At 46.8% G+C, this 25,177-nt stretch overlaps 1 protein-coding gene across 11 annotated transcripts in view; it reads left to right on the forward strand.

The window, feature by feature from the left end:
* Positions 1-25,177, forward strand: part of DOCK3 (dedicator of cytokinesis 3) — a 160,742-nt gene that overhangs the window by 92,005 nt on the left and 43,560 nt on the right. For 6 of the 11 annotated variants that reach the window (XM_040358742.1, XM_040358731.1, XM_040358732.1 and 3 more), the window contains exons 11-24: positions 2,468-2,528; positions 2,670-2,817; positions 4,220-4,308; positions 6,542-6,667; positions 9,915-10,039; positions 12,737-12,899; positions 13,121-13,227; positions 14,740-14,911; positions 16,303-16,400; positions 16,818-16,901; positions 16,999-17,099; positions 18,566-18,647; positions 20,332-20,502; positions 20,857-20,946. In XM_040358742.1, coding sequence (XP_040214676.1) covers positions 2,468-2,528; positions 2,670-2,817; positions 4,220-4,308; positions 6,542-6,667; positions 9,915-10,039; positions 12,737-12,899; positions 13,121-13,227; positions 14,740-14,911; positions 16,303-16,400; positions 16,818-16,901; positions 16,999-17,099; positions 18,566-18,647; positions 20,332-20,502; positions 20,857-20,946 — 1,617 coding nt within the window. The remainder of the gene's footprint in view (positions 1-2,467; positions 2,529-2,669; positions 2,818-4,219; positions 4,309-6,541; positions 6,668-9,914; positions 10,040-12,736; positions 12,900-13,120; positions 13,228-14,739; positions 14,912-16,302; positions 16,401-16,817; positions 16,902-16,998; positions 17,100-18,565; positions 18,648-20,331; positions 20,503-20,856; positions 20,947-25,177) is intronic. The other 5 variants (XM_040358737.1, XM_040358738.1, XM_040358739.1 and 2 more) reach the window with 1 other exon arrangement.

Below are 25,177 nucleotides of genomic sequence, written 5' to 3' on the forward strand. Positions count from 1 at the left end.
ATGATGATGATAATGATGGGTGTATAATATGGGGATGACGATGACGGGTGTATTATACAATGATGAGGAGTATGATGATGATGATAATGATGGGTGTATAATATGGGGATGACGATGATGGGTGTATTATACAATGATGAGGAGTATGATGATGATAATGATGGGTGTATAATATGGGGATGACGATGACGGGTGTATTATACAATGATGAGGAGTATGATGATGATGATGATGATGGGTGTATAATATGGGGATGACGATGACGGGTGTATTATACAATGATGAGGAGTATGATGATGATAATGATGGGTGTATAATATGGGGATGACGGGTGTATTATACAATGATAAGGAGTATGATGATGATGATGATGGGTGTATAATATGGGGATGACGATGACGGGTGTATTATACAATGATGAGGAGTATGATGATGATAATGATGGGTGTATAATATGGGGATGACGGGTGTATTATACAATGATAAGGAGTATGATGATGATGATGATGGGTGTATAATATGGGGATGACGATGACGGGTGTATTATACAATGATAAGGAGTATGATGATGATGATGATAATGATGGGTGTATAATATGGGGATGACGATGATGGGTGTATTATACAATGACTGGAGCATCAGGGTGTCAGACAGTGTCAGTGAGTGTGCCACATCATGTCTCGTTGGCTGCTTTGCAATACATGATTTTGGGGATTTCTGCCATGCCATGTGCTGACTATGTTACACTACATAATAGTCACAAATTGTGAGTACATCTGTCCTGTAATATATACAGCTATATACACCCATCTGTATATAGAGACCATCCTCCATCATCACTGACTGCAGATATACATCATTATTATTGTATTTATTTTATTTCAGGTACTTCTATAGCGCCGTCAATTTACGCACCGATTTACATATACATTGTACAGTCACATTAGTCACTACCCTCAAGGAGCTTACAACCTAAGGTCCCTAACACACATTCATACACATACTGGGGCCAATTTAGACAGGATCCAATTAACCTCCCAGCATGTCCTGTTACTGTATACATAGCTGTATACAGGACAGATGATGTATATCTGCAGTCAGTGATTATGTCGGAAGGTCTCTATATACAGGAAGGAAGGTTGGTGTATATAGCTAGCTGTATACAGGACAGATGATGTATACCTTCATACCCTGATCTGTGAGGCTGAGCTGTATACTCTGTCCTGTGATGCTAGAGCTGTATACTCTGTCCTGTGATGCTAGAGCTGTATACTCTGTCCTGTGATGCTAGCGCTGTATACTCTGTCCTGTGATGCTAGGGCTGTATACTCTGTCCTGTGATGCTAGAGCTGTATACTCTGTCCTGTGATGCTAGAGCTGTATACTCTGTCCTGTGATGCTAGCGCTGTATACTCTGTCCTGTGATGCTAGGGCTGTATACTCTGTCCTGTGATGCTAGCGCTGTATACTCTGTCCTGTGATGCTAGAGCTGTATACTCTGTCCTGTGATGCTAGAGCTGTATACTCTGTCCTGTGATGCTAGGGCTGTATACTCTGTCCTGTGATGCTAGCGCTGTATACTCTGTCCTGTGATGCTAGGGCTGTATACACTGTCCTGTGATGCTAGGGCTGTATACTCCTGACACTATGGGTGGAATACAGGGGATGGTGTGGGTGGAGTATGTAAGGGGTGGGGCTTATGGGAAGTGGGAGGGGTCAAAAATGAAGGGCGGAGTCTTGCGCCCCCCCATCCTAAAACTTCACCAGCCGCCACTGAAATCAGATGAAAAGTTTAGTGCTGGAAAACACTTAGGGCCAGATTCTCGTAGAATGGCTTAAAAATGCGGCGGCGTAACGTATCTCATTTACGATACGCCGCCGCAAGTTTTACGGGCAAGTGCTTGATTCACAAAGCACTTGCCTGTAAAGTTGCGGTGGCGTAGCGTAAATCCTCCGGCGCAAGCCCGCCTAATTCAAATGATCCGGGTAGGGGCAACTTTAAGCGTCGCAAATCGAACGTAAACGTCGTAACTTCACTGCGTCGGCCCGGGTGTACGTTCGGGAATTCGCGTATTTTGCTAATTTGCATACCCGACGGGGAAAACGACGGAGGCAACACCTAGCGGCGGAAAAAAAAAATTGCATTTAAGATCCGACAGCGTAAGAGCCTTACGCCTGTCGGATTTAATAGTTATCTATGCGTAACTGATTCTAAGAATCAGTCGCATAGATACGACGGGCAAGATTAGGACTTACGACGGCGCACATTGCGTTGCGCCGTCGTAAGCCCTTTGAGAATCTGGGCCTAAGTGCATTTTTCATACATCTATTCTATAGAGATCAGATCAAAATGAGAAGGAAAGAGGGATGGAGGGACATTGCTCCAAATCAGGGACAGTCCCTCGAAATCGGGGACAGTTGGAAAATGTGTGTAAGTGACTCTGGTGTGTGTTTTTTTTCCGGCAGGACCTCAGCAGCAGAGATGTGAAGCGGGACCTCCACCTCGTCGTCCACGTCATCAGGATAGGTAGGTGACGCTCGTTTGCTGACTCTCTGTATTCAGTGATGTCGTTGCCTGATTATTGGCTCTGGGATCTGCGCAGGTCGCGGCGAGCCTCCCCTGGAGTCATCGCTCATTTCTGCAGTTTATTCTCATCTTATCTTTTAGGCCGTATGCTGTTAAACGACTCCCGGAAAGGCCCCTCGCACATCCATTACCGGCGGCCCTATGGGTGCGCAGTCCTGAGCCTCGGGGAGGTGCTGCCGGCACTGTGCGAGCATCGAGACGAGAAGGATTTCGTCCTGAAGGTTTACACGTGAGTACAAGTCAGGAAATCAGATGTTAGTTCCTCCAATGTCTCTGCAAAATCGATCAATGAATCAATCACCTGTCCATGCAACACTGATCAATCACCTGTCCATGCTAAACTGATCAATCACCTGTTCATGCAACACTGATCAATCATCTTCATTGCAAAACTGATCACCTGTCCATGCATGATGTGCAACACTGATCAATCATCTGTCCATGCAAAAATGATCAATCATCTGTCCATGCTAAACTGATCAATCACCTGTTCATGCAACACTGATCAATCACCTGCCCATGCTAAACTGATCAATCACCTGCCCATACAATACTGATCAATCACCTGCCCATGCAATACTGATCAATCACCTGTCCATTCAACACTGATCAATCACCTGTCCATGCAACACTGATCAATCACCTGTCCATGCAACACTGATCAATCACCTGTCCATGCAACACTGATCAATCACCTGTCCATGCAACACTGATCAATCACCTGTCCATGCAACACTGATCAATCATCTTAATTGCAACACTGATCAATCATCTGTCCATGCAACACTGATCAATCATCGGTCCATGAAAAACCGATCACCTGTCCATGCTAAACTGATCAATCACCTGTCCATTCAACACTGATCAATCACCTGTCCATGCAACACTGATCAATCACCTGTCCATGCAACACTGATCAATCACCTGTCCATGCAACACTGATCAATCACCTGTCCATGCAACACTGATCAATCACCTGTCCATGCAACACGGATCAATCACCTGTCCATGCTAAACTGATCAATCACCTGTCCATGCTAAACTGATCAATCACCTGTCCATGCAACACTGATCAATGACCTGTTCATGAAAAACTGATCAATCACCTGTCCATGCAACACTGATCAATCACCTGTCCATGCAACACTGATCAATCACCTGTCCATGCAACACTGATCAATAACCTGTTCATGCAACACTGATCAATCACCTGTCCATACAACACTGATCAATCTGATCAATCACTTTGGGATTTTGGCTGCCCTGGGTTCAGAGGAAGTGAGTTGAATAATAACACTGGTTGTCCTTCAACCCAAAACACTGAGGACATCTTGTGGCTGAAAACAGGTAATGCAGCCACAGATTAAAGGTCATTTTATCTATTATTAGACTGTACATTTGTTTTGTGTTTTTCTTTTTTTGCCTGCTTGAACAAAAATCCAGTCATATTTTATTTCACATAGAGCAGAAATGTTGCAGTAAAATAATACGATAATGTAATTTGAGTAAGGGTGCTTGGGGGGAGGGGGGCGCTCCATCTGCTTTCAGTGTGTTATAAAATAATCAATCAATGCTTTAGATCTTACGATATAGATGCAGCGGGTGATCTGTATCTTTTATGTTTTTTTCAGGTGTAATAATGAGAATGAATGGTATCAGGTCCACGAGAATATCATCCGTAAAAGCAGCACCAAATACTCCACGCCGAGCTCCAACTATGGTGAGACCAATCCTTCCACCCAAAGACAGGCCCGGTGGTGGGGCAAGGCCCTTTAACACCCAAAAATGTCAAGGTCCCTGTCCTGCCCCTTTTGGGCCCCCTCCTGCTGATTGGCTCAAGGCGGTTGCCTCTTCTGCCCACCCCTCCGCCTGGCCCTGGATAGGGGGCTCCTTGGGGTTCCTGTCTCAATATCACAGCCCACCCAGAAGATTTTCTACATCCAATGTACCGCTCTACAAAACCTGTTCACAACCAATCCCAGAGGGGGGGGGGGGGTCCAAATCCTACCATTGCTGCCTCTTTAAGAAATGCTGGTTTCCTGGCTGTCATATTGATCCAGTCACGCAGTGGCGGTGCGTCCATAAGGGGCGCATGGGCGCAGCCCCCTCTCGCCTGCCACCTTTCTATCACCATAGATCGATTCATGCATTGCCGATGCCGCCCCCTTTTCAGATGCCCAACCCCTTTTCGGGCCCCCATGCACCTGAATTACAGCGGCGGGGTATTTTTTGGAAGCAGCTGATTAGAGCTGTAGGCTCTAATAGGCACCCAAAAAGATGAGCAGCGAGCGCCATGCTGGGCGTTGTGTTAGGAAAGCGAATGAATATTCGTTTTTCCTAACACTTAACCGCCTTTCAGCCAATCAGGTGCTTAGATCTGTTACCTGTCACCTGAATGGCTGAAATGACAGGTGCTGTGATTGAATGCCTATCAGGCGTCCAATCATAGCAGAGGACGGGAGAAGACATTGAGGAGCGTGGAGGACATCGCTGTGATCCGCTGCCCCACGGAGACAAGGTAAGTGACGGGCGATGCACACTGGCAGCATTTGATGGGCACAGTAGCAGCAATTGATGGGCACACTGGCAGCAATTGATGAGCACAGTAGCGGCAATTGATGGGCACAGTGTCAGCAATTGATGGGTACAGTGGCTGGGTTTGATGGTACAGTGGCAGCAATTGATGGGCACACTTGCAAAAATTGATGGGCACATCAGCGGCAATTGATGAGCACACTGGCAGCAATGGATGGACACAGTAGCGGCAATTGATGGGCACAGCAGCGACAATTGATGAGCACACTGGCAGAAATTGATGGGCACACTGGCAAAAATTGATGGGCACATCAGCGGCAATTGATGAGCACACTGGCAGCAATGGATGGACACAGTAGCGGCAATTGATGGGCACAGCAGCGACAATTGATGAGCACACTGGCAGAAATTGATGGGCACACTGGCAAAAATTGATGGGCACATCAGCGGCAATTGATGAGCACACTGACAGCAATGGATGGGCACAGTAGCAGAAATTGATGGGCACAGTGTCAGCAATTGATGGGTACAGTAGCTGTGTTTGCTGGCACAGTTGCAGAAATTGATGGGCACACTGGCAGCAATTGATGGACACATCAGCGGCAATTGATGAGCACACTGGCAGCAATGGATGGGCACAGTAGCGGCAATTGATGGGCACAGCAGCGACAATTGATAAGCACACTGTCAAGCAAATGATGGGCACAGTAGCGGCAATTGATGGGCACAGTGTCAGCAATTGATGGGTACAGTAGCTGCGTTTGCTGGCACAGTTGCAGCAATTGATGGCACAGTGGCTGCGTTTGATGGGCACAGTGGTTGCGTTTGATGGGCACAGTGGTTGCGTTTGATTGGCACAGTGGCTGCGTTTGATGGGCACAGAGGCTGCGTTTGATGGGCACAGTGACTGCGTTTGATGGGCACAGTGGCTGCGTTTGATGGGCACAGTGGCGGCAATTTATGGGTACAGTAGCTGCGTTTAATGGGCACAGTGGCTGCAAATGTGGAGCACCAGCCGCCACTGATCCAGTGACTTGGCTATTTTTGGAGTCACTGAGCTAGATAAGGACTTTTGGCTGCACGCTGCTTCTTAATCATTGGCTTAAAATTTTCGAAGCCAGAAACAGCCGAGGCAAGTAGCATTTTCAAAGTGAGGTCGGTGTCGACAGCACATATTTTTTTTCCTCCTGCAGGAGGTGCCCAGGGAAGATTGTTGATGCAAAATCCCTGTGTTAAAAAGCTCCAGGTGGAAGCTGCCTTAGTCCTGTGCCGCAGACATCAGCATGGTCTCCATGTGTAAAGACTGACAGCTTCCATCTGAGACTTATCACACAGGTGCTTTGCTTTATGACAGTGTGTGTTGTTCTTTGTCAGGTTCTCTCTGATCAGGACTCTTCTTCCCCCCCCCCACCTTGCAGGGCTCATCGTGTCTCTACAACTCCTGCGGGGTGACATGGAGCAGATCAGAAGAGAAAACCAGGTTCTCTTTAACAGAGGCGCAGCCGTCACCCGCAAGCTGGGCTTTCCTGACGTCATCATGCCAGGTAAGGGGAGGGGGGGCGCCGGCGTCAATTAAACTATACATTTATCTTTTTGATCTCGCTAATCGAAAAACTTTAAATATTTTTTATTTAAAAGTAAAAAGCTTTTATTTCCTCCCAGGAGGCGACTTTTACTGACATGAGATCAAAGGGACGCTCCTCTGATCTGTAGATAAAGGAATGAGTGTCAATACATTGTAAGAAGAATATTGTTACAATGTATTTCATCAGCGAGGATTCATATTACTGGAGAAGTCCCTGTATGAGCTCCAGCAGAACTAAACAGGCTTTGGGTATCAAAGTGTGGAGGTAGACTTGGATGTACAATCAGGGCCGGTGATCTGCCGAGCTGGTTCCGGCTATCGTGAAAGTTCCTGCGCAGGCGCAACGTGATCTGCCGAGATGGTTCCCGGCTAACGGGAAAGCTCCTTCAAGGACTGCGCAGGTGCAAACTTGCCGACGGAAATCTCCCAACCTCGGCCCGGCATCCAGGGCGATGTGGACTTTGAGGTAAGTGGCCAGTCGGCCTCACGTCCACGCTGCGCTCGGACGGCTCGCATCCGCTCGCTCGGCCTCCTGGCTCTTTTTTTAACATCCTCCAATCCACGGGGATGTTAAAGAATGAGCCTGGATGCCGGGCGAGGTTCGGAGATTTCCGTTGGCAAGTTTGCTCCTGCGCAGTCCTTGAAGGAACTTCCCCTTTAGGGGAACCTTAAGGACAAGTCACCGGCTCAAGACATTGTGCTGCCGGGGTCCAAGAATAAAATGCTGCCCCCCCCAGAAAAAAAAAAAACAAGCCCACCAAAAGGCCCCCACATTTATTATATTCTATGATAATTAAAATAGAAATTAAATTAATCAGGAAGTCAGATTTGCATGCAACAGCACCTGGTCTATACGCAAAATGATATTGATATTATTAATATTATAATTGAACATACCATTATGTTCAATTAAAAGGGACGGGCTAGGGTAGAATTTGGACAGGCTAGGGTAGTATATAGACAAGCTATGGTAGTATATAGACAAGCTAGGGTAGTATATAGACAAGCTAGGGTAGTATATAGACAGGTTAGTAAATGGGCACGCTAGGGTAATATATAGACAGGCTAGGGTAGTATATGGATAGGCTAGGGTAGTATATAGACAAGCTAGGGTAGTATAGGGATAGTCTGGGACAGTATATAGACAAGCTAGGGTAGTATATGGACAGGCTAGGGTAGTATATAGACAGGTTAGTAAATAGGCACGCTAGTGTAATATATAGACAGGCTAGGGTAGTATATGGACAGGCTAGGGTAGTATATAGACAGGTTAGTAAATAGGCACGCTAGGGTAATATATAGACAGCCTAGGGTAGTATATAGACAGGCTAGGGTAGTATAGGGACAGTCTGGGGCAGTATATAGACAAGCTAGGGTAGTATATGGACAGGCTAGGGTAGTATATAGACAAGTTAGGGTAGTATATAGACAAGCTAGGGTAGTATATAGACAAGCTAGGGTAGTATATAGACAGGTTAGTAAATGGGCACGCTAGGGTAGTATATGGACAGGCTAGGGTAGTATATAGACAGGCTAGGGTAATATATAGACAGCCTAGGGTAGTATATGGACAGGCTAGGGTAGTATATGGATAGGCTATGGTAGTATATGGACAGGCTATGGTAGTATAGGGAAAGGCTAGGGTAGTATAGGGACAGGCTAGGGTAGTATATGGATAGGCTAGGGTAGTTTATGGACAGGGTAGTAAATGGGCATGCTATGGTAGTATATGGACAGGCTAGGGTAGTATGTGGATAGGGTAGTAAATGGGCGTGCTATGGTAGTATATGGATAGGCTAGGGTAGTATATGAATAGGCTAGGGTAGTATATGGACAGGCTAGGGTAGTATATGAATAGGCTAGGGTAGTATATGGACAGGCTAGTAAATGGGCACGCTAGGGAAGTATATGGATAGGTTAGGGTAGTATGTGGAAAGGCTAGGGTAGTATATAGACAGGGTAGTAAATGGGCATGCTAGGGTAGTAAATGGGCATGCTAGGGTAGTATATGGACAGGCTAGGGTAGTATAGGGACAAGCTGGGGCAGTATAGGGACAAGCTGGGGCAGTATAGGGACAAGCTGGGGCAGTATAGGGACAGTCTAATTATTTCAGATCTGTGATGTAAAGATCTGATATAATAATTCTTTCTCCAGTCTGTAGCCGTTGCACCAATCATAGGACATTTTTTTCATACACTTCGCTGTCCTGGATCTGAACAAATCACCAATTCCGTGTCCCAAATACATTTTTTTTCTCTTTCTTGTCCTTCTTTCTTCCCCATCATTACCTTCTCATTTCAAAATGTTGCACTCCTCTTGGTCCCCATTAAATTCCACAAAACCCTCATTATGCCTCAGAGATACTGATTACTGAGAGTAAGTGTCTCCATCCTTAATTGCTTGGCAATACTCCCTGATATGCTGTCTGCAGAGGGAGCTGTGTGAAATCTGACATGACAGACATGGTGGCTCGTGACTGCTGATTGGACCCGCGGGTGTCACCCAAGTGTTGTCTGAGAGTTTTCAGTTCTGCCATCCGTGCATGAGTGCTAGATGATGCTGGAAGGTGGCACTGCTCCTCCAAGCTGCATTTGTTCTGCAGATTAGACATGTGCAGTTTGTTTAATTCCGAATACAATTTTTAACAAATTTTGACAAATTCATTAATTTACAAATCTCCGAATTTTTCCATTTTCGAATTTCCATAATTTAGAATTTCCAAATGTCCGAATTTTTGGAAATTCTGAAATTTGAAAATTCGGACATTTGAAAATTTTGAAATTCGAAAATTTGGAAATTCGAAAATTTGGAAATTCTAAATTTTGAAAATTCTAAATTTTGAAAATTCTAAATTTTGAAAATTCTAAATTTTGAAAATTTAAAATTCCTAAATCGGAGATTAGAAAATCGGAGATTAGAAAGTCAGAAAGTCGAAGACTCCAAATTCCAAAATTTGAAAATTCGGAAATTAGAAAAATCTAAATTCCAAAATTCGGAAATCGGAAAATTTGGATGTTCGAATTTTCGAATTTCAAAATTTCGGAAGGTACGGAAAATGCAAAAAAACGAATATAATGAAAACAGCAGTGCACATGTCTTACTGCAGATGCAATGCCAGGCTGATGGATGACGCTCTGCTTTGGCCGCGATGCTCTGCACAGGCCTGGCTTATGTCACATTTAATTGTATTTGCTTTTCTTCGCAGGGGACATCCGCAACGACCTCTATGTGACGCTGGAGAAGGGCGAGTTTGAGAGAGGAGGGAAAAGCGTTCAGAAGAACATCGAAGTCACTATGCACGTTCTGTACGCAGACGGCGAGAACCTGAGGGTGAGAACGCGCCGCCATATTGTTCATGTGTTCTGCTGAGCCTATTATACGGTGACTACGGAGATGAAGAGGACCTGTCAGTACCTTTACAAGTCTTCATAAATAAATTCTAGTTTTGTTCCGAATTTGTTTTGTAATGAATTTCGACAAATTTGTTCGTTTGGAAATATCCGAATTAACAAAAACCCGTTTTACAAACTTTTCCGAATATTTCCTAAATTTGAATCTTCGTAAATTCATAAATTCGAAAAAAAATCATAAATTTGAAAACTCGGAAATTCGAAAATGCGAAATTTCGTAAAACTTCGAGACGCTTTCCCCGACTTGTTCATTCCCCGACTTAGTTGGGGTAGGCGGTACACTTTGGTGGGGGTGGGTCAGCCACTCCCTGTGACCTTTGACCTCTTGGAACCCCCTTCTGACCTTTGACCTTTGGGGGAGGTCCCTGTTCCAATTCCTGAGTTCTAGCCATATTCTTCAATGGGAAACCCTAACCCCAACCCCTAAACCCTAGGCCCTAACCCCTTACCCCCTAACCACCCTAACCCCCTAACCCTCTAACCCTAACCCCTAAACCCTAAACCGCTGACCCTGACCCTAACCCTCTAACCCTAACCCTCTAACCCTAACCCCCTAACACCCTAACCCTAACCCCCTAACCCTAACCCCCTGACCCTGACCCTAACCCTAACACTAACCCTAAATTCGAAAAGCCCAATTTTTCCGAATATTCATAAATTTGAATCTTCGTAAATTCATGAATTAGAAAAAAAATCGTAAATTTGAAAACTCGGAAATTCGAAGATGCGAAATTTCGTAAAACTTTGAGACGCTTTCCCCGACTTGTTCATTTCCCGACTTAGTTGGGGTAGGCGGTACACTTTGGTGGGGGTAGGTCAGCCACGCCTTGTGACCTTTGACCTCTGGGAACCCGTCTTCTGACCTTTGACCTTTGGGGGAGGTCCCTGTTCCAATTCCTGAGTCCTAGCCATATTCTTCAATGGGAAACCCTAACCCCAACCCCTAAACCCTAACCCCTATCCCTAACCCTCTAACCCTAACCCCCTAACCCTAACCCCCAACCCTCTAACCCTAACACCCTAACCCTAACACCCTAACCCCCTAAACCCCTGACCCTGACCCTAACCCTAAATTTGAAAAGCCGAAAATAATAATGAAAATTCAAAAGAGTGGAAATCCGAAAATAATAACGAAAATAATATCTAAAATCCGAAAATCTGAAATAATAACTAACTAATAATAACCTAACTATTACATTTATAGGTATTGAAAACTCCTTTCAAATGTAGCAGTCAGTGAACGTAACAAATACGAATTTATCCGAAGTTACGAATTGTCTTAAATAATGAATGCCGCATCCAAACAAATGGGACAGAACAAATGAATATTATTTTATTTTTATTAATTTTTTACTAGTAATGGTGGCGATCTGCGATTTTTTTTTTTTTTTTTTTTTTTTAGGGGGACTGCGACATTGCGGCGTACAGATCGGATACTTTTGACACTTTTTTCGGTTACATTGACATCTACACAGCGATCAGTGCTAAAAATAGCCACTGATTACTGTATAAATGTGACTGGCAGGGAAGGGGTTAACACTAGGGGGCGATCAAGGGGTTAAATGTGTTACCTAGGGAGGTGTTTCCAACTGTGGGGGGGAGGGGACTGACTGGAGGAGGAGACCGATCGTTGTTTCTAATCACTAGGAACAGAAGATCTGTCTCTCCTCCCCTGGCAGAACGGGGATCGGGGGGTTGGCCGGTGGACAATCGAGTCGGATTCGCTGGTTGTCTCCTCCGCTCGTGAATGGGCGCGCGCCCAGAAATCGCGCTGTATGCGCCCAAAGTACAACAACGGCAATTTGCGCAGGGAGCCACAGTACAACTGCGGCGGGCGGTCCGTAACTAGTTGCATCCCAGTCTTAGTCCGTAAGGTTCACTATTGAGTTGGCCCCGCCCTTTGCAGCTATAACAGCTTCAACTCTTCTGGGAAGGCCGTCCACAAGGTTGAGGAGGGTGTCTATGGGAATGTTTGACCGTTCTTCCGGAAGAGCATTTTTGAGGTCAGGCACTGATGTTGGACGAGAAGGTCTGGCTCGCAGTCTCCGCACTAATTCATCCTAAAGGTGTTCTATCAGGTTGAGGTCAGGACTCTGTGCAGGTCAGTCAAGTTCCTCCACCCCAAAATCGCTCAACCATGTCTTTATGGACCTTGCTTTGTGGTCCAAATCATTTGGTGAAGGGGGGATTTTGGTGTGGGGGGAGGGGGGATTATGGTGTGGGGGAGGGGCGATTATGGTGTGGGGTTGTTTTTCAGGGGTTGGGTTTGGCCCCTTAGTTCCAGTGAAGGGAACTCTTGAGGCATCAGCATACCAAGACATTTTGGACAATTTCATGCTCCCAACTTTGTGGGAGTAGTTTGGGGACGGCCCCTTCCTGTTCCCACATGACTGCGCACCAGTGCACAAAGCAAGGTCCACAAAGACATGGAGGAGTGAGTTTGGGGTGGAGGAACTTGACTGGCCTGCACAGAGTCCTGACCGTAACCCAGTAAAACACCTTTGGGATGAGTTTGTGGTGTTCAGATGCCGTGTAGTTTCGCTCTGAGCAGATTGAGGTCGTCGGGAAGAAGGTAAGAATGTGTTATTGATGAAACCTTTACCGTCTTTTTCTCCAGGACTGCGTCAGTCTGGGCACCGGGGAGCCGCCGCGGACGCAGTATCATTCCTTCGTCCTCTACCACAACAACGGCCCGCGGTGGGGGGAGCTGATCAAACTGCCCATCCCTATCGATCGTTTCCGGGGCTCCCATCTACGCTTCGAGTTCAGGCACTGCTCCAGTATGTACAGACCGACCGTAATATGAGGCCGCAATATGAGGCCACCATTGTGCCCAATCATGTGATTCCCCCCCCCCGCCGCAGCTTTCTGTCATGTGGCTTCTGTTGGCATGTCTTGTTGTCATGTGACCCACGCCGGTGCTGTTTCCTGCTGTTTGCCACCTTAGCTGCCATTTTCGATGGCCGAATGTTTCCACCGTCACCCTTCTCTTGTGTTGCAGCAAAAGATAAAGGTGAGAAGAAGCTCTTTGGTTTCTCCTTCACACCTCTGATGAGAGATGACGGGACCACGCTGTCCGACAATATCCATGAGCTCTACGTCTACAAGGTACAAGGGCCTCCTCATGTGCAGGGGTGGTGTCTCTCTCCCTCCCTCCCTCTCTCTCTCTCTCCCCCTACTCCCCCCTCTCTCTCCCCCTCTCTCTCCCCCTCCCTCTCTCCCCCTGTCTCTCTCTCTCCACCTCCCTCACTCCCCCCTCTCTCTCTCTCTCTCTCCCCCTCCCTCTCTCCCCCTGTCTCTCTCTCTCCACCTCCCTCACTCCCCCCTCTCTCTCTCTCTCTCCCCCTCTCTCCCCCCTCTCTCTCTCCCCCTGTCTCTCTCCCCCTCCCTCTCTCCCCTCTCTCTCTTTCCTCTCCCTCACTCCCCCCCCCTCTCTCTCTCTCTCTCTCCCCCCCCCCCTCTCTCTCTCCCCCCTCTCTCTCCCTCTCCCACCCTCTCTCTCTCCCCCCCTCTCACTCGCTCTCTCCCCCCTCTCTCTCTCTTTCGCTCTCCCCCCCCCTCTCTCTCTCCCCTCTCCCCTCCTCTCTCTCTCTCTCATCCTCTCCCTCCTCTCTCTCTCTCTTGCGCTCCCCCCTCTCCCCCTTCTCCCCCCCTCTCCCCCTTCTCTCTCTCCCACCTCTCTCTCTCCTCTCCATCCCTCCCTCTCTCGCCCTCTCCCTCTCTCTCTATCTCCCCCTCTCACTCTCACTCTCTCTCACCCTCGCCCTCTCTTCTTTCTCTCTTCTCTCTCTCTCCCTCCTTTCTCTCTCTCTCTCTCCCTCTCTCTCTCTCTCTCTCCCTCAATCTATCCCACCTCTCTCTCCCCCTTTCTCTCTCCCCCTCCTCACTCCCCCTCTCTCTCCCTCTCTCCTCTCTCTCCCTCCTCTCTCTCTTTCCCCTTTCTCTCTTTTACCCCCTCTCTCACTCTCTCCCCCTCGCTCTCCTCTCCATCCCTCTCTCTCTCTTCTCTCTCCCCCTCTCACTCTCTTCTCTCTCCCCCTCTCACTCTCTTCTCTCTCCCCCTCTCACTCTCTCTCCCTCTCCCTCTCTCTCTCCCCTCTCCCTCCCTCTTTTCTCTCTCACCCTCTCTTCTCTCTCTCTCTCTCTCTCTCTCTCTCTCTCTCTCTCTCTCCCTCTCTCTCCCCCTCTCTCTCTCCCTATCTTCTTTCTCTCTCGTCCTCTCTCTCTCTCCCTCCCCCTTTCTCTCTTTCGCTCCCTCTCCCCCTTCTCTCTCTCTCTACTTCTCGCTCCCACCTTTCTCTCTTCCCCTCTCTTTCTCTCTCCCCCTCCCTCTCTCCCCCCTCTCTCCCCCTCTCTCTCTCCCTCCCTCTCTCTCTCTCTCTCTCTCTCTCCCTCTTTCTCTCTCTCCCCCCCTCTCTCTCCCTCTCTCTCTCTCTCTCTCTCTCTCCCCCTCCCTCTCTCTCTCTCTTTCTCTCTCCCTCTCTCTCCCCTCTCTCTCTCTCTCTCTCTCTCTCTCTCTCTCCCTCTCCCTCTCTCTCTCTCTCTCTCTCTCTCTCTCCCTCTCCCCCCCCTCTCTCGTTCTCTTTCTGACAGACTGTGACTCTCTCTTGCCCTTTGCAGTGTGATGAGAACAGCACCTTCAACAACCACGCACTGTACCTGGGCCTGCCCTGCTGCAAGGACGACACCAGCGGCTGCCCCAACATCCCATCCAGCCTCATCTTCCAGCGCAGCTCCAAGGAGACCTTCTCTATCTACACCCAGCTCTCCTCCACCAAGCTCACCCAGAACGGTACCATGTCCTCCGTGTCTCCTATACCAATCCCTGCCCGATATATAGAATGTTACTGAAGCATTGCCCACATTGCACCACCTATGGCCAGAACAGTGCCCCATCCCTTCTTTGTGAGAACATGTGAGATTCATTTAGTTCCAAATTAGTTTTTTAACAAATTTCAGACAAATTCGTTAATTCAGAAATATCAGAATTTACGAAAATTTGGAAATTTGAATATTCAGAAATTAGAAAATTCAAAATTCAAAATTCCAGAAATGCGGATATTCGGAAATCCAAAAATAAAAATCCGAAAATTCAAAAGAATGAAAATCCGAAAATTCAAAAGAACGAAAATCTGAAAATTTTAAATAATAACTTTCTAATAATAACTTAAATTATGGGTGTCAGAATTTGTAAATTCGAAAATTCTGAATTTGTACATTTGGAATTCGGAAATTTGAATATTCAGAATTCGGAAATTTGAAAATTCGAAAATCCGAAGGTAAGAAAGTAAAATTGAAAAATTCTAATTAATAACTAACTATTAAATTATAGGTATTGGAATTTTCATTTCAAATTTGGCTGTTGGTGAACGTAACGAATAGTTATGAATTATCCGAAATAATGAATGCCGCATCTAAACAAATGGAATGGAACAAAATAATAATAAATAATAATAATACTACACTTTTATTATTATTATTGTTATTATTAATTAATTATGTGTGATTTGTTTAGACTCGGCGTTCATTATTACCGATAATTCGTAACTTTGGATGAATTCGTATTTGTTACATTCACTAACAGCCAAATTTTAATAGTTTAAAATAGTTAGTAATAGTTAAGTTATTATTAGTTATTATTTCAGATTTTAGAATTTTCAGATTTTCATTCTTTTGAATTTTCTTTCTTATTTACGAAATTTTCAAATATTCGAAAAAATGTGTTAAACGGGTCTTCGTTAATTCGGATATTGCGGAATTTGACGAAATTGTTTTTAAATGAATTTGGAACAAAACCAATTTTTTTTCATTTACAAATGTATTCACTTTGAAATTCGTTAACGGGGTTTCGTTAATTCGGATATTTGCAAATTTGTCGAAATTTGTTAAAAAAAACGAATTCGGAACTAAACCAATTGCAGGTGTTTACTGTCTAGCCATACCTCCAGAGGGGTCCTTAGTCTACGTTACTGCTATACCACTGAATGCCATCCTTCAGAGTGGCACAGGCGACCACTAGTGCCACCTATGGCACAAAAATCATCTCCGCAACCTAACCTTCACCTTACCAGGCACAAAACCTCCAATGATATACTGTACATAGGTGATCCAGTAGAGGAATTATCTGTGATCTAAGCCTGCTCCACCCCTCACCTTCATCATTGTCTCCATTCACATCTGCAGTTGACCTCCTGGCTCTCCTAAAGTGGAAAGTCTACCCGGACCGGATACTGGACATTCTCGGTCGCCTGCGTCATGTGAGCGGAGAGGAAATTGTGAAGGTAAGAGAAAAGCCTGTGTTGTGTGGACATTTTCCAGTAGTACCGCCATTGGTGACTCTAGGGGCCCCTGTGCAAGACCAGTTGTGGACATTTTCCAGCCATAAAGTGTAATTGGTGGACAGAGTCACCAAAGGACCCCTACGCAAGACCACTTGTTGGGCCATGTAGTGGGCCTACATTTTCAAAATAGTTTATGTGATGGTAATGGAGTCACTTTGTGCCCAATTTCTCTTTGTATAATTTTTCAAACTTTTTGAAGAAATCTCTCTTGCACCTCCCGGTCATTTCCTCCTTGGTGCAAGTTGTCTGTTATACGATTATCATTGCAGTTCTTAATACATTTTTGAACTTCTTGTGATTTTGGGTGGAAATTGGTGGCACCAGGTGGCTGGTCAAATTTTTTGTTGTCTATCCCAGTTCCTGCAGGACATCTTGGACACACTGTTTGTTATCCTAGACGACAACACGGAGAAGTATGGTCTGCTCGTCTTCCAGTCACTGGTAAGGCACCATTAGCAATAGCGTGTCTTTTTGGCAAAGCACGGAGTTTGCTTCAACCGCCATTGTTATATAACGAATTTCTAACCTCCTTCGGCAGGTCTTCATCATCAACCTTTTGCGGGAAAGTAAATATTACCATTTCCGCCCGGTGCTGGATACCTACATCCAGAAACACTTTGCTGGTGCTCTGGCCTACAGGTGGGTGTCAAATCTGTGAATAAAGTATCTCAGAATTGAAAGTTTGGAATTGTATTGGGGAATGATAAAGGGATTGGGGTAATTTGGGATACTTTCATGGGAAGTGGGGTCTTATAAGAACTGAGAGAAGATCTTCTGGTTGTTTCATATGCTTCAGCGGGGCTGGGTTTTTTTGCTTGATGGGTCATCTGTTAACCCTTATCCTACATCAGCTGGGACTTGGTTTGGTGCTGGATGGGTCATCAGCTAACCCTAAACCTAATCCTACTTCAGCTTAGACTGGGTTTGGTGCTGGATGGGTCATCAGATAACACTAAACCTAATCCTACATCAGCTGGGACTGGTGCTGGATGGGTCATCAGCTAACCCTAATCTTACATTAGCTGGGACTGGGTTTGGTGCAGGATGGGTCATCAGCCAACCCTACCTCAGCTGGGATTGGGTTCGGTGCTGGATGGGTCATCAGCTAACCCTAACCCTACGTCAGCTGGGACTGGGATTGGTGCTGGATGGGTCATCAGATAACTAACCCTAATTCTAATCCTACATCAGCTGGGACTGGGTTTGGTGCTGGATGGGTCATCAGATAACTCTAAACCTAATCCTATGTCAACTGGGACTGGTGCTGGATGGGTCATCAGCTAACCCCAATCTTACATTAGCTGGGACTGGGTTTGGTGCAGGATGGGTCATCAGCTAACTCTTACCCTACGTCAGCTGGGACTGGGTTCGGTGTTGGATGGGTCATCGGCTAACCCTAACCCTACGTCAGCTGGGACTGGGTTCGGTGTTGGATGGGTCATCAGCTAACTCTAACCCTACGTCAGCTGGGACTGGGTTCGGAGTTGGATGGGTCATCAACTAACTCTAACCCTATGTCAGCTGGGGCTGGGTTCGGTGTTGGATGGGTCATCGGCTAACCCTAATCCTATGTCAGCTGGGACTGGGTTGGAGCTGGATGGGTCATCAGCTAACCCTACTCCTACGTCAGCTGGAATTGGGTTTGGAGCTGAATGGGTCATCAGCTAACCCTAATCATATGTCATTTGGGACTGGATTTGGAGCTAGATGGGCCATCAGCTTAAAATTTTAAGTAAAATGCAAGACTTGCATTAAATCGGGTGATAAGCCCCACATTTCCTCACACCCATCCTTTTGGGGTTGAGTAAATGCGATTTACATGAAAATATGCGACATCTTTACCGATAATTACCATTTGGTAGCCCCGTCCAGCCAAAACTAGAAAAGCCTGTCTTGAGCCAGTAGGCCAGAATGTTTGCCATGTGAAGGAGCCCATACACCAGACCATGTGCAGGCTAGGATGGGGCTGTTATGTCTTATCACAATTCTCAGGAGAAAGTAAGCATGATACTTTGGCTTTGAATGTATCGGTCAGAAGATTTACTAAGTAGTACTGTGTATGTAGTGATGGTGAAACAAACAGGCCTTTGCTCTTTCTCTTTCAGAGAACTGATTCGCTGCCTGAAGTGGTACATGGAGCGATCAGCGGATCTCGTGCGGCAGGACCACATTCAGGAAGCCATGAGGGTGAGCATTGTGGGAGGGGAGATATGGGAGAGCTCCTTATTGTAGATAATATTGTTGCCGGGTGTGTGCTGCGTCTTGGAAGGAATTTACATCATACCTCCCCATCCCTAAACAGACCACATTTTTGCCAAGCAGGGACCACTTTAATGTCCTCAGGGCAGCCATCAAACATTTTGGGGCACCTTACACAGCTTTAAGCTGGGACAAGGCAAGAAATTTGCACCCCCCACCAGACTTTTAGTCCCTTCCACTAGTACAGTAGTACTGACCAACTTGATTCCTACACTGACCTACCTGACCACTGCACTAACCTACCTGATTCCAACACTGACCACTACAATGACCCAGCTGACTCTTACACTGACCACTACACTGACCTACCCGATTCCTACACTGACCTACCTGATCCCTACACTGACCACTACACTGACCTACCTGATCCCTACACTGACAACTAAACTGACCTACCTGAGTTCTATACTGACCACTACACTGACCTACCTGATTCCTGCACTACACCCCCCCTCTACATGAACACTGTAGATTGGTTGACTTTGCTCACCTCTCCATGGCCTCCATGAAAATATATGGGAGAAGGGCTCTCTCCAGCACCAGGTACTGTTCCCGAAACCCAGCCGCTCCTTAGTATCTCCTGCCAAGAGCTTTTCCAATAGCCGCCATACGCTCTGCACTGCCCCTCCCCTCCGCTGTTCTCACACACACACAAGCTGCCCGCACCAGAGGGATCATGATGGGGAGCAGGCTGGACTACAGGAGTTCCTGGGCGGGGGGGGGGCAACACAGCACACTTGGGGGGGGGGGCACAGTAATGATTTTGCGCCCCCCAAATGTTGCACCCGGGGCGAGAGTACCAGATGCCCTCCATGCCACTGCAATCCGGGGACAGTATCCTCAATCCGAGGACTGTCTCCGGAAACCGGGGATGTCTGGTCACCCTAATACATAGTCAACCACATTTAGTGGATGATCCACAGTAGTCACATGTGAAAGCATATGCAGCATCTCCTTCTAACACACTCAGGATTATTAGTTTCTTAGAGCACTGGGGTCTTTTTAGTCACTTCCTCCATAGATACACCTCTCTCAAGACCTTCCAGGGGAATAGCCTCACACAGGGAACTCTTAGCCTAATAATCCTTTTGCAAACCGCCCTAGCCCCCATTTTCGTAAGGGTCAGAAAGTCTACACCCGACTCTCTTGGATGCAGGACTCCTCCTCTCTGGCCTTCTACCCTGTAAAGGGCCTTCACATGTGGGTTACATCTGTGCTGGTGTGGGGGTGTTTGGCTTCTATGCCCCAAGTGCACTAGGATTCCTCCCAACCTGGCTTTTATGTGGGTGCTGCCTCACCCATGACATCACTGCAGGAGGCCTCCAACTAAAAGGAGCCTACCACCTGATGACACTGTCTGCCATACCAAGACACTATCCTGGTACAGAGCTAACTAGTGGCAAAATAGCTAAGTGAACCTTCCTGCAGGTTAGGGAAACTCCTTTAATCTGTTCTTGTGGCAAAAAAAAGTGTCCCCTCATTGGCTGGCCACGTGATGTTTTATATAGAGGAACCCTAACCCTTTGTTCATCAACAAACCCATTGATTCCCATATCGGCTCTAACATGAAGATCACATGGCTTTGTTAGAAAATGACGATGTCTCTTTGCAGGCTTTGGAAATCCTCTTCAAATTCATCATCCAGTCTCGCCTGCTCTTTGCACGGTCCACCGGCGGCTTGGAGGAGGAGCAGTTCCGCTGCAGCATCCACGACCTCTTCCAGTCCATGCGTTTTGTGCTGAGCCTGGACACACGGAGCTCCGATACCCTCCTCTTCACACAGGTAAGGGCCACCGCCACACTTTGGGTCTGTTTTTAGAAAATCAAGACACCGGCCACAGGAAGCCATTCGTTTTCCGGGCAGATTAGTTATGACTGGTTGCTATTGGACGATAACACGGTATTAGCCATTGAACCATACCGAAATTGTAGAAGACTTGTATTTAAATATTACAATGAAGCAGCCATGTTGCCCTCTTATTTTTTGTAGCTGAATATTCTCTGAGTATATCCTGCTTTACGACAATCTTTTTTTGCTTTAACCGCCCTTAATGTGATCTCGCCCCCCTCTCGTTCCCTCTGCTTCCCCTTCTACTCCCCCCCTCTCTGCTCCTGATCCTCTCCAATAAATTTAAAGCAAGCCTCGTCCGGAGGAGAGGTGAGCGGCAAGGGGGAGCCAGACAATCAAAAGACTGGGGGCTCCAACAGCCCGTCAACAGTCTGCTTCGTAAGTAGAGTCGCCGCCCCCCCCCTCCCCTTAACCCCCCACCGAAATGCACCTGTTAAAGCTGTACTGTGCACCTTAGAGAATGCAACGGTCACCCAACCAACCTTGTGCTGCACTTCCCGATGAGACTCCACCGGACACAATGGGGGGGGGGGAGTGTGACGGAATTGTATTAACTTGCGTTGGCCACCAAATCTGCACAATTTATGTTCATTGAATCCACCTTCTGATCGGTATATCCTGAACCTCATCATTTGCGCACCACCCAACCCATCATCCCCTCTCACTCCTTCCCTCCACCGTTCATCTACTTGATCCCTTTTCTCATCACGGCACAATGCATCAGCTCAATGGACTCATAATTCTTCAGAATTACCATCATATACAGTTACATCGATTAAAAAGTTACTAAAGGATTCTGTGGTGGACGAGTTACACGTTGGCAGGGGGCCTCGGAGTTCCATATGTGGAGCAGAAGAATCTACATGATACTTCCACTTGGGATTTGTGGTCAATGCTCCTCTACTTGTTTTATATGTCCTATTTGGTTGAACTGGATGGTCCCTTTCCACCCCAAAGGTTTTCCGTAGAGATGAGATCAGGGCTCTGTAAAGGACACTTGAGTTCCTCCACAGCAAACGTGGTCACACCGTGTCTTTATGGAGCCGGCTTTGTACACAGAGGGGGGAAAGAGTCATGGTGGAACAGAAAAGGGTCTTCACCAAACTGTAACCACAAGGTTGGAAGAGCAGAATTGTCTACAATGTCTTTGTATGATGGAGGATTACCAGAACCCAGTGGCGGCTGGTGCTCAAATTTTTTTTGGGGGGTGCAAACAAACTGAAAACAAAAAGCCCAACAAATGCAGCCACTTCGTCCGTCAATTGCCGCCAGGTTGCCCCATCAATTGCCGCCAGGTTGCCCCCTCAAATGATGCCAGTTTGCCCCCTCAACTGCAGCCAGTTTGCCCCCTCAACTGCAGCCAGTTTGCCCCCCCAACTGATGCCAGTTTGCCCCCGCAAATGCAGCCAGTTTGCCCCCTTAAATGAAGCCAGTTTACCCCCCCTCAAATGATGCCAGTTTGCCCCTTCAAATGATGCCAGTTTGCCCTCTCAAATGATGCCAGTTTGCCCCATCAAATGCAGCCAGTTTACCCCCTCGCCCGGGTCTTACCTTTCTTGGGTCAGCGCCTTCCTGCTCCACGCTCTCTCCGAGTCCTCGATGTCATCTCTGCTTGCCTGTCGCTTCAGCCAGTCAGGTAACTAGTAACCAGACCCAGTGCACCTGAGTGGCTGAGAGGTGGGTCAGTGTTAGGGAAGCAATTCCCTAACCCGCTTAACCATTTGGAAGCCGATTAGAGCCCACAGGCTCTAATCGGGAAGCCTATTAGAGCCGATGGCTCTAATCAGGCACTCCCAAAACACCCCCACCGCTGTTATTCATATGGCCGGTGCTCAACAACGAGCCAGATACCTAAATAGCGGGCGGCAGCCAGGGGAGGGCTGGCAGCCTTAGGCCTGGGGGGCAAGTTCAGTCAAGTGGCCCATTGAACCGCCAAATCAGCTCACCATCCATGGCCCATCTGTTTTTTTTAATGCAGCCTCACCAGTGCCCATCAGTGCATCCAACTCCAGTGCCCATCAATGCAGCCTTATCACTGGGACAGGTTACATGGGGTGTATGGGGGGAGATGGGGGTCAGCTAGGGGTGTCAGGGTCTCTCACCTCAGTGATCTTAGCTCAGCAGGTCCTTGCACGCCACGGCCTCCTGGGGGGGGGGTAATGCTCCTGGTCCTGGGGTCAAGTTGCAGCCAGCGCCCAGCCCTGCAGCCCGACTCCCTGGCATGCCCTGCCTCTGCCTGCTTCCCAGAATCCAGTCCCAGGGAGTTGTAGTTTCCTCTTCGCTGCTCTGTTTTCCACCCAGCGGGAACTTGAGCGTGGACTACAACTCCTAGAATGCAATAGCTAGTGGTCGGCTAGTGGTCGGTCCGACTTCCAAGACCAGAATAAAAAATAAGATGGTAGCGGGCATTTTGAATATAAGTTAGGGCGGCCTGGGAGGCAATTGCCTCCCTGCCCCCCGGCCCTGCCCTCCCCTGGCGGCAGCGGCGACAATAGATAGGCTTGTCCAATGCATGAATCTATCTATTGGAGATTGATGGGTGCAGGAGAGAGGGGGCGGCGCTCCTGCGCCCAATATGGACGCACCGGCACTGCGGCAGAAACCCTTCACCGGAGGCACCTGACCATCATTTGGAGGAGGGAGGTGCACATACTTTTGGCCATATAGAGTTAAATATATTCCTGTCCTCTAAAAGCCGAATCTGGATTGAGAAAGAAGGTTTCTGCATTTCAGCAAGTAGCAGGATGTATAAAACCCGGAGAAATCCATGACCTAATAAAAATCCATAGAACGCCATCTGAAAGGATGGAGATGGGACATTTGCCGGCCTGGTGGCGGCGCGGCTCCCGGGACTCGGCCCCTTAATTGTCTGTACATTGCTATAAAAATTGCTGTAGTGTAGATTCACTATTATCTGGTATTTTTAGCCTCGCCGCGACCTTTATCATCCTCGTAGTGACCTTGGCTGCCCCACAATCAATGTGCAGCGGAGACGTTTTGTCTTGCTGAGTGCTATTTGTGCCAAAGATTTGCTTCCCATTATCTCGCAGCCAACGCTAAATGGCTTCTTCTTTTTTTTTTTACCTCTTTCCGTATTTACAAAGCACCGCACTTCTCCACAGGGGATTCGTTCTTTATGGACCGAAGGTAAATTCAATGACAAATATAGAGAAAAGCATCACCAAGGCGGAGGAAACTGCCGACGCTGGAGAGATTGGGGAGACCGAATGACATCATCCGATAATGGCGGATACAAAAAAAAAAGCGTCCGCGGCTTCAAATGGGTTTTTATTCATTAAAATAAAAAAACAGAAAATACAAAAAATAAATAAATACAAAGCTGGTTTATGTCGGAGCGTTTCAATGATCATCATGGAAGCCTGAGAATCAGAGACCAAAAAATTGATGAAATGCTACTACATTACTACTACTACCTTATTCTATGATTCCCACCGGCTTTCATGGTGAGAGGAGGGAGGAGATTGTCCAATGCTGATTTCCTGGCACAGGGGAGACGTGTCAAATACAATAGACAAAAATTAAGCAAGACATATCCATGGGAGAGCCCAGAACATAATGCAAGATCACATACACATAGTGAGAGAATACATACATCTAATGCAAGATCACATTCACATAGTGAGAGAATACATACACCTAATGCAAGATCACATACACATAGTGAGAGAATACATACACCTAATGCAAGATCACATACACATAGTGAGAGAATACATACACCTAATGCAAGATCACATACACATAGTGAGAGAATACATACACCTAATGCAAGATCACATACACATAGTGAGAGAATACATACATCTAATGCAAGATCACATACACATAGTGAGAGAATACATACACCTAATGCAAGATCACATACACATAGTGAGAGAATACATACACCTAATGCAAGATCACATACACATAGTGAGAGAATACATACACCTAATGCAAGATCACATACACATAGTGAGAGAATACATACACCTAATGCAAGATCACATACACATAGTGAGAGAATACATACACCTAATGCAAGATCACATACACATAGTGAGAGAATACATACATCTAATGCAAGATCACATACACATAGTGAGAGAATACATACACCTAATGCAAGATCACATACACATAGTGAGAGAATACATACATCTAATGCAAGATCACATACACATAGTGAGAGAATACATACACCTAATGCAAGATCACATACACACAGTGGGCTAGATTCAGGTACGAGATATGACGGCGTATCTCCAGATACGCCGTCGTATCTCTGAGTTGCGTTGTCGTATCTATGCGACTGATTCAGAGAATCAGTTACGCATAGATTTCCCTAAGATCTGACCGGCGTAAGTGTCTTACACCGTCGTATCTTAGGCTGCATATTAACGCTGGCCGCTAGGTGGCGCTTTCGTATATTTACGCAAGGAATATGCAAATTAGGTAGTTACGCCGATTCAGAAACGTACGTCCGCCCGGCGCAATTTTTTTTTCCGTCGTTTACGTTAGGCTTTTTCCAGCGTAAAGTTACCCCTGCTATATGAGGCGTAATTTTGAAAATTTTACGTCGTTTGCGTAAGTCGTTCGCGAATAGGGC

Source organism: Rana temporaria, chromosome 7 (genome assembly GCF_905171775.1).
Source record: "Rana temporaria chromosome 7, aRanTem1.1, whole genome shotgun sequence".
NCBI classification, from domain to species: Eukaryota; Metazoa; Chordata; class Amphibia; order Anura; family Ranidae; genus Rana; species Rana temporaria.